The sequence below is a fragment of the Mobula hypostoma genome, chromosome 2, assembly GCF_963921235.1.
Source record: "Mobula hypostoma chromosome 2, sMobHyp1.1, whole genome shotgun sequence".
Taxonomy (NCBI): domain Eukaryota; kingdom Metazoa; phylum Chordata; class Chondrichthyes; order Myliobatiformes; family Myliobatidae; genus Mobula; species Mobula hypostoma.
The window spans coordinates 248,915,397-248,932,454 of record NC_086098.1 but is presented as its reverse complement, the minus strand read 5'-3'; the positions used below and the strand labels follow the sequence as shown (position 1 = coordinate 248,932,454).

At 45.5% G+C, this 17,058-nt stretch overlaps 1 protein-coding gene across 2 annotated transcripts in view; it reads right to left on the bottom strand.

The window, feature by feature from the left end:
• The window catches only part of LOC134337620 (tetratricopeptide repeat protein 24), a 57,990-nt gene that overhangs the window by 8,216 nt on the left and 32,716 nt on the right, over positions 1-17,058 (bottom strand). Inside the window, exons 7-9 of one of the 2 annotated variants that reach the window (XM_063032796.1) lie at positions 15,192-15,298; positions 12,571-12,719; positions 4,705-4,873 (exon numbers count right to left, since the gene is read on the bottom strand). In XM_063032796.1, coding sequence (XP_062888866.1) covers positions 4,705-4,873; positions 12,571-12,719; positions 15,192-15,298 — 425 coding nt within the window. The remainder of the gene's footprint in view (positions 1-4,704; positions 4,874-12,570; positions 12,720-15,191; positions 15,299-17,058) is intronic. The other variant, XM_063032804.1, reaches the window with a different exon arrangement.

Genomic DNA, 17,058 nt, shown 5'->3' with positions numbered 1-17,058 from the left:
GAGGATAACACAGGCAGATATCAGAAGCCTTTTAATCTTTAGATCTGCCTCCCCCACCCCCACCTGTGGCCAACACCTGCTGAACAGACTAGATAACTGCAGCAGCTCACACAAAATGTTGGAGGGACGCAGCAGGTCAGGAAGCACATAAACAGTTGATGATTCAGAACGAGAATTTTCCTCAGGACTGGTAAAGAATGGGATACAAACAGGCCCTGCAAAATCTCCCAAAGCGCAACACCTCACACTGGTTAGGATTAAACTGTATCTGCATATCTCCAAATTCCTGCTAAATCTTTTGAAAAACCTTCCTCACTATCCACAAAACCTGCTCACCAGCCCATCGACATCGTCTTTCTGGTCATTTCGGTGTATCACACACAGCAGAGGTACACACTGATTCCTGTGGATCACCATTGGTTACGGACCTACAGGTAGAAGAATACAGCTCCACCACCACCCTCTATCATCTATGGGCAAGCCAGTTTTGAACTTAATCTAAGAAGTTAGTGCATCTCCATGCATCTTAACTTCTGGATCAACATGACATGAGAGACATAATCACATGCCTTATCAAAGGCCTTGCGGACAACATCCACTGCTCTACCCTCACTCAGACGACACTGTTCTACCCCCACATAAACAACATCCACTGTTCTACCCCCACATAACTAACATGCATTGTGTTGTCATCACATAAAGAACATCCAACTGCCCTACCCTCACAAAAACAATATCCACTGCTCTACCCTCAGGTAGACAGCATGCATTGTCCTATCCTTGCAAAGACAATACCCACTGCTCTCAGATCATCCATCACATTTGTCACCTTCTCCATAAACAATTGTGTTCTCAGCTTTTTCCTAAAGAGGTGTCTGAAGAGATTGTGGAGGCAGTTGTAATGATCTTTCAGGAAGTAACTGATTCTGGCATGATTCTGGAGGAACGTAAAATTGCAAATGTCACTCCACTCTTCAAAAAGGGAGAGGGGCAAAATGAAAGAAATTATTGGCCAAGCAACACACACAAAATACTGGAGGAACTCAGCAGGCCAAGCAGCATCTACAGAAAATCTGACAGGAGAGGAACCTGATGGAACAAAAAAAAGGGAGAGGATCACCAGAGAGAGGTGATGGGCAGGGAAGGAGATGAGGCGAGAGGGGGAAAAGGGAATGGGGCAATTACCAGAAGTTCAAGAAATCTATGTTCATGTCATCAGGTTGGAGACTACCCAGATGGAATACAAGGTGTTGTTCCTCCAACCTGAGTGTGGCCTCATCACGACAATAGGTAACATCATGAACTGACATGTCAAAATAGGAATGGGAAGTGGAATTAAAATGGGTGGCCTCCAGGAAATCCCGCTTTTCCTGGCGGACGGAGCATAGGTGCTCGGCGAAGCAGTCTCCCAATCTAAATCAGGCCTCACCGATAAGGAAGCCACACCAGGAGTACCAGATATAGCAGATGACCCGAACAGACTCACAGGTGAAGTGTCACCTCACCTGGAAGTACGGTTTGGGCCCTGAATGGTAATGAGGCAGGAGGTGTAGGAGTAGGTGTAGCACTTGTTCCACTTGTAAGGATAAGTGCCAGGAGGGAGATCAATGGGGAGGGACGAATAGACAAGTGAGTCATGTAGGGAGCAATCCCTGCGGAAAGCAGAAAGTGGGGGGAGGGAAAGATGTGCTTGGTGGTTGGATCCCATTGGAGATGGTAGGCGAGGACAAGAGGAACCTAATCTTTGGTGGGATGGCAGGAGGATGGGGTCAAGGCAGATGAGTTTGAAATGGAAGAGATATGGTTGAGGGCAGCATTGATGGTGGAAGAAGGGAAGCCCCTTTCTTTGAAGAAGTGGCTGTTTTGTGAGCGAAAACATCTTGTTAAATCCACTCGCTGGATGTTTTTTTGTTTTCGGCACCATTCTTTGTAAACTCGAGTCTGTTGTGTGTAAAAATTCCAGGAGATCAGCAGTTTCTGAAATACTCAAATCACCCTAGGATGCACCTAATTAATTAGCTTGTTTATTTCGGCTTTTTTTTCTCAAAGATGTGCTGAACGCGCTCCGGCTAGCACCGCATCACTGGTGGTATAGATCTACTGCCTGGTACTTGTCCTCTACGGGGTCAATTATATGTGCTCGCAGGGCTGGAGGAGTATATAAAGGAGGCTCTTACCATGAGATTCGTTTGGCCCTCCACCTCACAAGCCTTCTTCCTGCTGAATTCCATTATGGCCAAAAATCATTACACCCTTCCATTCGTGAACACTGCCTTCGAGATAGAGTATTCTCGAAGTTAGACTTGCGGAATACGTACAATCTGGTTGGCATAAAGGAGGGTGACGAGTGGAAGATTGCATTCAACACAACGACAGGGCACTTTGAGTACCTGGTCGTGCCCATCAGCCTCACAAATGTGCCAGCAGATTTCCAGGCCTTTATAAACAACATGCTCTGGGATGCTCTCCATCGCCTACTTGGATCATATCCTAACCTTCTCAAAGTCCATGGAGGAGTTTGTCACTCATATCAAAGATATCTTAAAAAGAGGCTTCTAGATCATAGACTTTATGTCAAGCTGAAGAAATCCGAATTTCACGTAAGTACCATTTCACTTTTGGGTTTTATCATCGCTAACGGCAATCTCAAGATGGCGCAGTCGGAGATTGACCACAACCAATAAGTCTAACAATTCCAGCGATTTGCCAACTTTTATCGGAAGTTCATCAGAAACTTCAGCTCAGAGGCAGCTCCACTGACAGCGCTAAAGAAGAGATCCAGGGACTCTTTTATTTGGACTACTAAAGTGGAGGCTGCTTTCGCAGAGCTCAAACAGTGGTTTACGTCACTTCCCATTTTGTTTTCACCTAACTCGGACCTTCCCTTCATCATGGAAATGGATGCCTCAGATGTTGGAGTGGGTGCAGTGTTGTCTCAACAGACACCTTTGGACAATTAGCTACTCGCGATCAAGTTGCAGGAATGGTGTTACTGGCTTGAGGGTGCCAAGAACCGTTTTATTGTACGGCCAGACCAGAAGAATCTGGCTTATATTCAGGAGGCCAAAAGACTGAATTCCAGGCAGGCCAGATGGTCTCTTTTCTTTAACTACTACAATTTTGTCCTGACCTATCGACTGGGGTCAAAGAATCAGAAACAGAATGCCTTGTCTCGTCATTCCGAAGAACACAAAAGAGAGGAGCAGCCTACCACCATTTTGCCCCAAGCTAAGATGTTAGTGCCAATTCATTAAGGAAATAATGCGTATGTCCGCAAGCCCCAGGCATAAGGGGAGATTCATAAGGATGGTCCTCTGTTTGTCTCAAGTTCTGTCAGATCTTGGGTACTTCAGTGGGAATGCATCAAGAATGACTGCTCACCCAGAGACTGCCAGGACCCTTGGAGTTCATTAAGAGAAGATACTGGTGGCCTGGAGGTTCGACAATATATGCAGGCATGCGAGGTGTGTGCCCGGAACAAGGAGCCCCGTACCCAACCTCAAAAGCTCCTTCACCCTCTACCTATGGCATACATCTCCATGGACTTTGTCACAGGTCTTCCACCTTCCAAGGGAAAGACTGTCATGGTAATTGCAGATCATTTTTCTAAGGCCTGCAAATTCATTACTTGGACAAACTACCATTACGATGGAGATAGCCAAATTTGTCCTGGACCAGGTTTTCAGAATCCATGGATTTCTGGTGGACATTGTGTCGGATCGTGGTCCTCAATTCGTGTCATATTTTTGTTGGGCATTCTGTACCCTGACTGGGCAACAGCGAGTCTTTCCTCTGGGTTTCGCCCACAGTCTAACAGCCGGACAGAGCAAATGAACCATGACACGGAACTAACCCCAAGAAAAACCAGGCGAGTGGTGCGACCACAACACTTTATAGCATTCTGCCCTCAGGATGCCCCAGTCATTCGTTCCTGTGCAGGAGGTGGAGTTTGGGGTTTCTGCAGACGAAGATCTCGTCTGATACGGCAAGGAAAAATGGACTAGGGCAAGGGAGATTCTGTTGACTCTGCTCAGAAGGCTGGAGTAGAAGTGGAGGGGGGAGAGCGTCATAATTAACCTGAGCTTTGTTCTGTTCTCGGTAGGCTCGCATCTGACGCTCTCAGCTGAAGAGATACAAACACACTAGAGGCTGAACCCAGCTCTCTGCCTCCATCAGGCAACTACCCTCCCCACGGCCTCACAGTTCAAGTGATCTAAGGGCAATACAGATAACTCGCTCTGTCTCTGTGGAGCTGCATGCTCTCCATGTGACTTCCAGTTCCCTCGTGCAGTTCAACAATGTGCGAGGTCAGCCGCTGTAAATAACCTCCTGGTGTGTGGGTGAGGGTTAGAATCTGGGGTGAATTGGTGAGGATTGGGGGAGAGTAAAATGGGTATCAGTATAAATAGGTGGTTCGTGTTCAGCAGGGACTGGGTGGGCTGAGGGGCCTGATTCTATACCATGTTACTCCATGATGACCCCCATCTGAGCCTGTAACCTCAGCTGCCCCAGTCTGACCCTGACAATGGGTTCAGTGTATTTGGGTGTTGGACATGTATTGAGTGCCCTGTTTCAATACTGTATACCTCCATGATCCAATGACAATTGTCTCCCTTCTCAGAATCAAGAAAAATCCCTGGAAGCATGCGTCACCTGGGAAATACCGGTTGAACTGAATCAGAAGTTGCTGCAGATGATGTCTACCTGTTGGCCTGAGTTGGAGTGTGCCCACGAGCACCACCCACTCGATGAAGCCTCTCGGCCTCTGTCTCAATCTCAAGCTTTTCCATCTCTGTCTCTGTCCTCGGTCCCTTCACCTGCAAACTCCTGCCATTCTCTCCGCTCGCCACTCCGTTCTCCCTCCCCACTGCTTCTAAGTGGAAAGAGATTGGGACAAAGATGAGTAGGTCCCAGTTCCAACAAGGGCACGGTGAACAAACATTGTTTAGGTGTATGTCTCCATCTTGAAATCAATATGTGGAAAGACACGATGCTGGGGGATCTCAGCAGAACAGGTAGCATCTGTGGAGGGAAAGAGTCAACATTATGAGCCCGCAATGTTGACTATTTATTTTCCTCTGTAGATGCTGCCTGACCTACTGAGTTCAAGCGTCAAGGATGAGGTTTATTCACCACATACATTTACATGCATTAGGAATTTGCTGTGGTGTGCTAGTGTGACACACAACTAAAAACTACATTTAATAATTATGAAGAACTAGAAATACAGATATGGAATAAATGCATAAATAACAAGATGTACTTACAATGTAAACAACATTATAAATGGTGGTTTAAAGTGTTTACAGCACAGTGACTGACGTAATGGATGGGGGTCTAACTAGAAGGGTTGATAAGATTAACTGCTTTGGAGAACAAATTTTTAAGACGCTATGTTTTTGTTTTAATAGCCCCACATTTTCAAGTCAGGTCAAGTCAAGTTTATTCTCATTTAACTACATACATGTATATATTCATTTTCTGTTGTTATTTGAGGAGAGGGGCATTATGAGTGAGAGGGCAGGTTGCTGTTCTCGGTGTCGGATGTGGGTGGCCCTGGAGTCTCCAAGCCTCCCGGACATCTACATCTGCGCCAAGTGCATTGAGATGCAGCTCCTAAGGGACCGCGTTACGGAACTGGAGATGCAGCTCAATGACCTTCGTCTGGTCAGGGAGAGTGAGGAGGTGATAGAGAGGAGTGGAAGGCAGGTGGTCACGCCGGGGCCACGGGAGGCAGACAAGTGGGTCACGGTTAGGAGGGGGAAGGGGAAAAGTCAGGTAATAGGGAGTACCCCGGTGGCTGTGCCCCTTAACAACAGGTACTCCTGTTTGAGTACTGTTGGGGGGGACAGCTTACCCGGGGGAAGCGACAGTGGCCGTGCCTCCGGCACAGAGTCTGGCCCTGTAGCTCAGAAGGGTAGGGCAAGGAAGAGGAGGGCAGTTGTGATAGGGGATCGATAGTAAGGGGGTCAGATAGGCGATTCTGTGGATGCAGTCCAGAGACCCGGATGGTAGTTTGCCTCCCTGGTGCCAGGGTCCGGGATATTTCTGATCGTGTCCAAGATATCCTGAAGTGGGAGGGTGAGGAGCCAGAGGTCGTGGTACATATAGGTACCAATGACTATAGGTAGGAAAAGGGATGAGGTCCTGAAAGGAGAATATAGGGAGCTAGGAAGGGAGTTGAGAAAAAGGACCGCAAAGGTAGTAATCTCGGGATTACTGCCTGTGCCACGCGACAGTGAGAGTAGGAATGTGATGAGGTGGAGGATAAATGCGTGGCTGAGGGATTGGAGCAGGGGGCAAGGATTCAAGTTTTTGGATCATTGGGACCTCTTTTGGCGCAGGCGTGACCTGTACAAAAAGGATGGGTTACACTTGAATCCTAGGGGGACCAATATCCTGGCAGGGAGATTAGCGGGGGCTACTGAGGTGACTTTAAACTAGAATGGTTGGGGGGTGGGAATCAAATTAAAGAGGCTAGGCGTGAGGAGGTTAGTTCACAACAGAGGGATGGGAACCAGTGCAGAGAGACAGAGGGGTGTAAAGTGAGGGTAGAAGCAAAAAGTACAAAGGAGAAAAGTAAAAGTGGCAGGCCGACAAATCCAGGGCAAGCATTAAAAAGGGCCACTTTTCAACATAATTGTATAAGGGCAAAGAGAGTTGTAAAAGAGCGCCTGAAGGCTTTATGTGTCAATGCAAGGAGCATTCGTAATAAGGTGGATGAATTGAAAGTGCAGATTGTTATTAATGATTATGATATAGTTGGGATCACAGGGACATGGCTCCAGGGTGACCAGGGATGGGAGCTCAACGTTCAGGGATATTCAATATTCAGGAGGGATAGACATGAAGGAAGGGGAGGTGGGGTGGCGTTGCTGGTTAAAGAAGAGATTAACGCAATAGAAAGGAAGGACATAAGCCGGGAAGATGTGGAATCGATATGGGTAGAGCTGCGTAACACCAAGGGGCAGAAGACGCTGGTGGGAGTTGTGTACAGGCCACCTAACAGTAGTAGTGAGGTCGGAGATGGTATTAAACAGGAAATTAGAAATGTGTGCAATAAAGGAACAGCAGTTATAATGTCCTGACGAAGGGTCTCGGCCTGAAACGTCGACTGCGCCTCTTCCTATAGATGCTGCTTGGCCTGCTGCGTTCACCAGCAACTTTGATGTATGTTGCTTGAATTTCCAGCATCTGCAGAATTCCTGTTGTTTAGCAGTTATAATGGGTGACTTCAATCTACATGTAGACTGGGTGAACCAAATTGGTAAAGGTGCTTAGGAAGAGGATTTCTTGGAATGTATGCGGGATGGTTTTTTGAACCAACATGTCGAGGAACCAACTAGAGAGCAGGCTATTCTGGACTGGGTTTTGAGCAATGAGGAAGGGTTAATTAGCGATCTTGTCGTGAGAGGCCCCTTGGGTAAGAGTGACCATAATATGGTGGAATTCTTCATTAAGATGGAGAGTGACATAGTTAATTCAGAAACAAAGGTTCTGAACTTAAAGAGGGGTGACTTTGAAGGTATGAGACGTGAATTAGCTAAGATAGACTGGCAAATGACACTTAAAGGATTGACGGTGGATATGCAAAGGCAAGCATTTAAAGGTTGCATGGATGAACTACAACAATTGTTCATCCCAGTTTGGCAAAAGAATAAATCAAGGAAGGTAGTGCACCCGTGGCTGACAAGAGAAATTAGGGATAGTATCAATTCCAAAGAAGTAGCATACAAATTAGCCAGAGAAAGTGGCTCACCTGAGGACTGGGAGAAATTCAGAGTTCAGCAGAGGAGGACAAAGGGCTTAATTAAGAAGGGGAAAAAAGATTATGAGAGAAAACTGGCAGGGAACATAAAAACGGACTGTAAAAGCTTTTATAGATATGTAAAAAGGAAAAGACTGGTAAAGACAAATGTAGGTCCCCTGCAGACAGAAACAGGTGAATTGATTATGGGGAGCAAGGACATGGCAGACCAATTGAATAATTACTTTGGTTCTGTCTTCACTAAGGAGGACATAAATAATCTTCCAGAAATAGTAAGGGACAGAGGGTCCAGTGAGATGGAGGAACTGAGTGAAATACATGTTAGTAGGGAAGTGGTGTTAGGTAAATTGAAGGGATTGAAGGCAGATAAATCCCCAGGGCCAGATGGTCTGCATCCTAGAGTGCTTAAAGAAGTAGCCCAAGAAATAGTGGATGCATTAGTGATAATTTTTCAAAACTCGTTAGATTCTGGACTAGTTCCTGAGGATTGGAGGGTGGCTAATGTAACCCCACTTTTTAAAAAAGGAGGGAGAGAGAAACCGGGGAATTATAGACCGGTTAGCCTAACGTCGGTGGTGGGGAAACTGCTGGAGTCAGTTATCAAGGATGTGATAACAGCACATTTGGAAAGCGGTGAAATGATCGGACAAAGTCAGCATGGATTTGTGAAAGGAAAATCATGTCTGATGAATCTCATAGAATTTTTTGAGGATGTAACTGGTAGAGTGGATAGGGGAGAACCAGTGGATGTGGTATATTTGGATTTTCAAAAGGCTTTTGACAAGGTCCCACACTGGAGATTAGTGTGCAAACTTAAAGCACACGGTATTGGGGGTAAGGTATTGGTGTGGGTGGAGAATTGGTTAGCAGACAGGAAGCAAAGAGTGGGAATAAACGGGACCTTTTCAGAATGGCAGGCGGTGACTAGTGGGGTACCGCAAGGCTCAGTGCTGGGACCCCAGTTGTTTACAATATATATTAATGACTTGGATGAGGGAATTAAATGCAACATCTCCAAGTTTGCGGATGACACGAAGCTGGGTGGCAGCGTTAGCAGTGAGGAGGATGCTAAGAGGATGCAGGGTGACTTGGATAGGTTGGGTGAATGGGCAAATTCATGGCAGATGCAATTTAATGTGGATAAATGTGAAGTTATCCACTTTGGTGGCAAAAATAGGAAAACAGATTATTATCTGAATGGAGGCCGATTAGGAAAAGGGGAGGTGCAACGAGACCTGGGTGTCATTATACACCAGTCATTGAAAGTGGGCATGCAGGTACAGCAGGCGGTGAAAAAGGAGAATGGTATGCTGGCATTTATAGCGAGAGGATTCGAGTACAGGAGCAGGGAGGTACTACTGCAGTTGTACAAGGCCTTGGTGAGACCACACCTGGAGTATTGTGTGCAGTTTTGGTCCCCTAATCTGAGGAAAGACATCTTTGCCATAGAGGGAGTACAAAGAAGGTTCACCAGATTGATTCCTGGGATGGCAGGACTTTCATATGAAGAAAGACTGGATGAATTGGGCTTGTACTCATTGGAATTTAGAAGATTGAGGGGGGATCTGATTGAAACGTATAAGATCCTAAAGGGATTGGACAGGCTAGATGCAGGAAGATTGTTCCCGATGTTGGGGAAGTCCAGAACGAGGGGTCACAGTTTGAGGATAGAGGGGAAGCCTTTTAGGACCGAGATTAGGAAAAACTTCTTCACACAGAGAGTGGTGAATCTGTGGAATTCTCTGCCACAGGAAACTGTTGAGGCCAGTTCATTGGCTATATTTAAGAGGGAGTTAGATATGGCCCTTGTGGCTACGGGGGTCAGGGGGTATGGAGGGAAGGCTGGGGCGGGATTCTGAGTTGGATGATCAGCCATGATCATAATAAATGGCGGTGCAGGCTCGAAGGGCCGAATGGCCTACTCCTGCACTTATTTTCTATGTTTCTATGTTTCTATAACGTGTATAACCATATAACGTATATAGAAATGAGACGATGTTTCTTCAAACCAGGGTTTAAAGCACAGTAGTACACATAACGTACAATAACTTATGTAGGCAAGGATAAAATCTACAGATGAATCACACCTAAATAAGAAACTGAAGTGTCTTAATATTAAATATTGTAAGGTACAGAACAGATTATCTCGTGACACTTCGAATACAATGTAGCCGGGAGTTCAGAAGCTGAATAGCCTGGGGGAAGAAATTGTTTCTTATCCTGACTGTTCATGTTTTTATGCATCGGAGTCTCCTGCCTGATGGTAGAAAGTCAAAGAGGATGCTGGATGGATGGATGGGGTCCTTAATAATACTAAGGTCCCTGCTTGTGCAGCGCTCCTGATAGATGTCCACAATGGATGGTAGGGAGACCCATATGATCCTCTCAGCTGGTCTCACGGCCCTTTGTAGTGACTTCTAGTCCACGCACGACTGCTCCCATACCAGATGGAGATGCAACTTGTCAGGACGCTGTCTTGTCAGTTAAGATGGGGGGCTGGGAGTCTTGCTTGCCTCAATCTTCTTAGGAAGTGGAGGCACTGCTGTGCCCTCTTGTTCTGGGGGTGATATTAAGGGACCAGGTGAGATCATCCATCAGGAATTTGGTGCACTTAACTCTCTCTACAGAGGAGCCACGTATTTGTAGGTGGGGATGGTTTGTCTGCACTTTCCTGAAGGCCACTATGATTTCCTTTGTCTTCTCCACACTCAGGCTTAGGTTGTTCCTCTCACAGCTATCCACCAACTGCTCCACTTCCCCTCTATACTCTGTCTCGTCATCGTTCTTGATAAGGCCAACCACTGTTGTGCATTCTGCAACCTTGATGACACGGTTTGAGCTGGATCCTGTGACACAGTCGTTTGTCAGCAGTGAGCTGAGCACACAGACTTGGGGAGCAATACCAAGGAATTGACTGTGGACTTCAGGAAGGGGAAGTCGGGAGATCACACACCAGTCCTCATCGAGGGGACCAGTTTCAAGTTCCTGCGTGTGGACAGGCCTAACACATTGATGCAATCATGAAGAAGGTTCACTAGGAGCTTGAGGAGAATTAGTATGTCACGAAAGGCTTCAGCAAATTCTTACTGATGTTTGATGGAGAGCATTGACTGGTTGTGTTGCAGCCTGGTACAGAGGATCCAATGTGCAAGAGGCTGCAGAGGGTTTCAGACTCAGCCAGTTTCATTAGGGGCACAGCCCTCCCCACCATCGGGGGCATCTTCAGATAGCAGCATCCATCATCACAGGCCCTGACCACCCAGAACATGCCCTCTTCTCATTGGTTAGGAGATACAGAAGCTTGAAGACACGCACTGAACATTTTGACCTGAAACATCAACTTCTTCCACTGCACCATCAAAATTCTAAACGGTTCGTGACCACCACAATAGTCCTCTTTTGCACTATTTGTTTTTTGTAACATAGTAATTTTTATGCTTGCACTATATTGCTGCCACAAAATAACAAGTATCCTAACGTATTTTAGCGATAATAAATCTGATTCTCTTTCTGTAAACGGGGTTCTCTGGTCTGTAAGTGAATGGGAGTTCCCAGTGAGTGAGAAGGCCGACAGAAGAGATGTGAAATGAGGACAGCATCTGCTGAGAAGTTCATGTTGGACACCTGTGGGAGAGATGATGCTCTGGAATAACTGAGGCACGGTTCACTTAACAAAGCCCAGGCAACAAGGTGAATAGCAACAGAAGCACACACTGTAGCTGGTACACGTTTCTGTTGCTATTGATGAATCCTCCAATGAACTTGCCAGTTTAAAACACAAGAGATTCTGCAGATGCTTGAAATTCAGAGTAACACTCACAAAATGCCGGAGGAACTCAGCAGGCCAGGCAGCATCTATGGAGAGGAATAAACTGTTGACATTTTGGGCCGAGACATCAACTGTTTATTCCTCTCCGTAGATATGACCTGCTGAGTTCCTCCAGCATTTTGTCTGGGCAGTTTTAAACTGTGCTTTCCCTTTGGTAGATATGGTACATCATCTCTTTGTCCCACTTCCTCTTCTCATCACTATAAAGTTTTACTGAAGGCGGGAAGTGTAAAAGGCTCGAGAGAAGGGGCCGACGTGAGCGGGTCAGACCTGAGAACTCATTAGAAAACTTGGCAATATTGTGGTTATTTCCCTCCAGTTCATTGAACAGTTGAGGCAAATATTAAATCCTGCGGTACCCCACCTTTCGATGCTTAGCTCCCAAAAATGATCCATTTATTCCTTCTTGTGTAAGTGCGTTGGTGGGTAGGGGTACAGGGAGGAAAGGGGCGTGATTTGTTGTTCTTTTGTTGCTAGTGGTGTTCTGCTGAGCACTGTGACATGGCTTGCTGTGTTGGTGTCAGAATGTGCGACGATACTTGTACGCTGACCTCAGAACACACTTAAATTGTGTGGATCATTAATACAAATTACGCATTTCACTGTATGTTTCGATGTACATGCGATAAAGCAAAATTAACCTGCATTTGATTCTGGGCCGTACCCTCCAAACATCCGGACCTGCCTCTCGTTTTTTTTGCATGACCTTACTTTCCATTTTTCTATTTTCTATTCATGATTTATAATTTAAATTTTTAATATTTACTATTGATTTGTAATCCAGGGAGCAGGAAGCCCAGAATCAAACATTGCTGTGATGATTGTACGTTCTAGTATCAATTGTCTGGCGACAGTAAAATCTTGACCTAGAACTGTGTCATGGAAAAGAAGGGGAGTTTCAAAAATCCGATCTATTGGTGACTTTATTTCATCCAGCAACAAAAGAAATAACTTCATCTGGTCTTCCCAGTACCTGTAGGTTTGTAGCTGAGAGCCTGCGCAATTACCGCTGTGGGAGAACTGGGATCTGCCAGGGTGGGTACTTGGAAACCATTTTTCGTCTCTCCCTCCTTCTCCAGAGAGCCAACCCGGTTCACAGCTCTTTGATCCTCCTCAGGCCTGCTGGGTGCAACCGCAGAGCGACAGGTCATCGAGTCATAGAGGCTACAGCATAAAAACAGGCCCTTCAGCCCATCTAGTCCATGTTGAACTGTTCTACCCAATCCCATTGACCTGCATTGGACCCGCTTCCATATCCCTCTCATCAAAACTTCTCTTAAATGTTGTAAACAAAGGCACACACTCAATGTTTCAGGAACAGCTTCTTCCCCTCTGCCATCAGATTTCTGAATGGGCAATGAACTTATGAACAATTCCTCAGTATTGTTTCCTCTTTTTTCCACTATTTATTTAATGTATCTTTTGTATATACTTCTTATTGTAATTCATATTTTTATTACTATGTATTGTAATGCACTGCTGCCGCAGAACAACAAATCTCATGACATATACCGGTGATATGTAATCTGAAGCTGTGTCTACCACATTAGCTGGCAGCTCGTTCTACACTCGCACCACCCTCAGTACCCCCTTAAATATTTCACCTTTCACTCCTAACCTATCTCCTCTAGTTCTAGTTTCACCGAACCTCAGTGGAAAAAGCCAGCTTGCATTTCCCCTAACTATACCCCTCATAATTTTGCATAAGTCTATCATTCTCCTACACTCCAGTGAGATCACTTCAAATTCGAACACAAGCCAAGTTAACACAGGGGAGGAGTTGGAGACTTTGAAACCACTGTCCGAGGATACGAAGGGATCCCACAATCTACGTCGTGCCATCTTCCTGCTATGACGTTCGGGTAGGAGGTACAGAAACTTCAAGTCCCACATCACCGGGTTCAGGAACAGCTACTTCCCTTCAACCATCAGGTTCTTGAACTGACCTGCACAACTCTAACCCTCTCTCAGCACTGTGAACCAGCTCATACACTGCAATGCACTCGTTTGTGTTTTTCTTTGTGCTGTATTGTTTTGCACATCCACTGTCTTCTTTAATTAATGTCCTGTACCTGGCTTGCGATGCTGCTGTAGGCAAGTGTTTCATTGTACCCACACCTGACTGTGTTCATGCACATGTCAATGAACTCGACTTGACCTGACCTCAGATGCCATTTGGATTGGAGACGTGGAGGGTGAATGCACGAAATTCTCTCAGACAGAAAACAGATGAGACAAGGCATAGGAACCTGGGTTCAATTCTGTCGCTGCCTGTAAGGAGTTTGTACGTTTTCACCATGACCTAAAAAAAGTAATGGATATGACCCAGTTCCTCACTGGTAAAGTCCTTCCCACCATTGAGCACATCTACGTGGAGTGCTGTCACAGGAAAGCAGCATCCATCATCGAGGTCACCAGGTTCAGGAACAGTTATTAGCCCTCAGGCATCAGGCTCTTGAACCAGAGGAGATAACTTCACTCACCCCCATCATAAACTGTTCCCACAACTTATGGACTCATTCTTAAGGACTCTTCATCTCATTTTCTCAATACTTATTGCTTATGTATTTATTATTATTATATTTCTTTTGTATTTGCAGTTTGTCGATCATTTATCTGCCTTGTTGGGTGCGGTCTTTCATTGATTCTATTATGATTCTTGGATGAAAAAGAATCTCAGGGTTTTATATGGTGACATATATGTACTTTGATAACAAATTTACTTTGAACCTCCGGTGTTCCAGTTTCCAAAGGCATATGGGTTAGTAGGTTAATTGGTCACATGGGTGTAATTGGGTGGTGCGGGCTCATTGGGCTGGAAGAGCCTGTTAACCTGCAGTATTTCTAAACAAATAAATTGATTAATAAATGCATTCTGAGAAGACAGAGATATACTTAATACTGAGGATCAAGGGTGTTGGGAAAAGGAGGGAATTAGAGGCTGCGGTGAGTGACCAGTGACAATTTGTTTAGATAGGATTCCTGGTCTCTATGTTTTTAAAATATAGAGGGATGTTGCCAGGTTCTTACTTATTGGTGTGGGGAAGGGGGATGGAGAAAAGATCTGGGTGCAGTCTTGGGATGTTGGGATACCTGAGGCAGGAGGAAGATGTGTGCATGAAGAATATGAGCTAAGTATGAGGGATTTGGAGATATAGAGACAAAGGTGAGCAATATGGAGATGGAGAGGTGTGATATAGAGTCATAGACAGCACCAGTACAGGCCCTTTGGCCCAACCAATCCACACCAGCCATGCTGCCCACCTATTTGATGCATGTCCTGCTCAGCCCGGCCCCAGCCCCTCCACATTCCTATCCAAGTGCTTCTTAATTGTTAGGCTTTCAACAAAAGCCTGTACCTGCCTCAACCATTTCCTCTGGTAGCTCGTTCCATTTACTGACCACCCTCTGGTTCAAATTGTTGTCCCCCAGGTTCTTATTAAATCTCTCCCTTTTCACCTTAAACCTCTCCTTATTGCTTTATTAGTTGCCTTCTGTTAGTTTTTAAAAGCTTCCCGCCTGGCTAATCCCAATTTCCTACATTCCTGTGAGAGGCAGCTTCGCCCAGTTACAGGTAAAACCTCTCCCACTTACTGAAGAACTTGTTTTCGATGACACTCCTGCCCTTTTCTACATCCATGCGTCACAGGGACTGGGTCGCTCAATGGGTTGGTTCGCAGGAAATTTCCAGGTAAATACTTCTGTGAGGAGCAGATCGTTAGAAGGAAGTCAAATCAGAAAAATCAGAAATACTAAAAAAAACGTACAACACTAAAGTTATAACATTACTGCTTTGAGAGAACATAATCGGGAAATTTCCAGGAGTGCACATAATGGATGATCTCACCTGATCCCTCAACACCATCTCTTTAGTCAAGAAATCCTGTATGGCATTTCCACTTTATTAGGAGACTGGGGCTAGTGAGGCTCCCCACCCTCATTTTAACCAATTTTTACTGGAGCACCTTTGAGAGTGTCCCAACTATCTGCGTTACTGACAAGTACAGGTATTGTAAAGCATCTGAAAGCGAGGGCTGCTGAAGGGATCATTGGGGTATCCCTTCCACCCATCAAAGATATTTATCAGGAGTGCTGTGTACGCAGCATCCTTAGCATTCATGATAGGCCAGATAGCCAAGTCCTGCTCCAATTCCTTACATTCTTATGTAAATATAAAATTATGACAGCCACAGACAGGGTAGATAGTCAGAATCTTTAAGGGTAAGGGTATGGAAAATAAGAGGATAAAGATGAGAGGACGAGAGGACGGAGTTTTAAAGAGGGATAAATGTTTCACACAGTGGGTGACTGATACCTGGAATGTGAGATGGTAGAACTACAGTGCAATGAGAATCAGTTTGGGTGGAGCTAAGAAGTGGTGAGAATAGAAAAGATTGAATGAAGTTATTCACTGGCTCCCAGAGAGCAGATGTAATAATGAGAATATCCGAATGTGGAAATATTTTACCGCTCCTTCACTGTCATTGGGTCCAAATGCTGGAACTCTCCCTACACTCACACCTCAGGGACTGTGGCAGTTCGAGGGTGCAGAGATTTATCAAGATGCTGTCAGGACTTGAGGGTCTGAATTACAGGGAGAAGCTGGGCAGGCTGGGACATGGAAATTAATGGGTGACCTTGTGGAGGGGTATAGATGCAAACACGAGGAAATCTGCAGATGCTGGAATTTCAACCAACACACATAAAAGTTGCTGGTGAACGCAGCAAGCCAGGCAGCATCTCTAGGAAGAGGTACAGTCGACGTTTCAGGCCGAGACCCTTCGTCAGGACTAACTGAAGGAAGAGCTAGTAAGAGATTTGAAAGTGGGAGGGGGAGGGGGAGATCTGAAATGATAGGAGAAGACAGGAGGGGGAGGGATGGAGCCAAGAGCTGGACAGGTGATTGGCAAAAGGGATATGAGAGGATCATGGGACAGGAGGCCTAGGGAGAAAGAAAAGGGGGAGGGGGAAAAAGTCCAGAGGATGGGCGAGGGGTATAGTGAGAGGACAGAGGGAGAAAAAAGAGAGAGAGAGAAAAAGAATGTGTGTATATAAATAAATAAATAATGGGGTACGAGGGAGAGGTGGGGCATTAGCGGAAGTTTGAGAAGTCAATTTTAATGCCATCAGGTTGGAGGCTACCCAAACGGAATATAAGGTGTTGTTCCTCCAACCTGAGTGTGGCTTCATCTTTACAGTAGAGGAGGCCGTGGATAGACATATCAGAATGGGAATGGGATGTGGAATTAAAATGTGTGGCTACTGGGTGATCCTGCTTACTCTGGCGGACAGATAATGTATAGATATACATTATATCTAGATATGATATATAAATATACATTATATTAGATAATGTGATTGTACGCACTCTTTCCCCCAGAAACTGTGAGGGCATAGGTGAAAGGTGAAAGATTTAAAAGGGACTTGAGGATCAACTTCACTCAGAGGGTGGTGCGTAGAT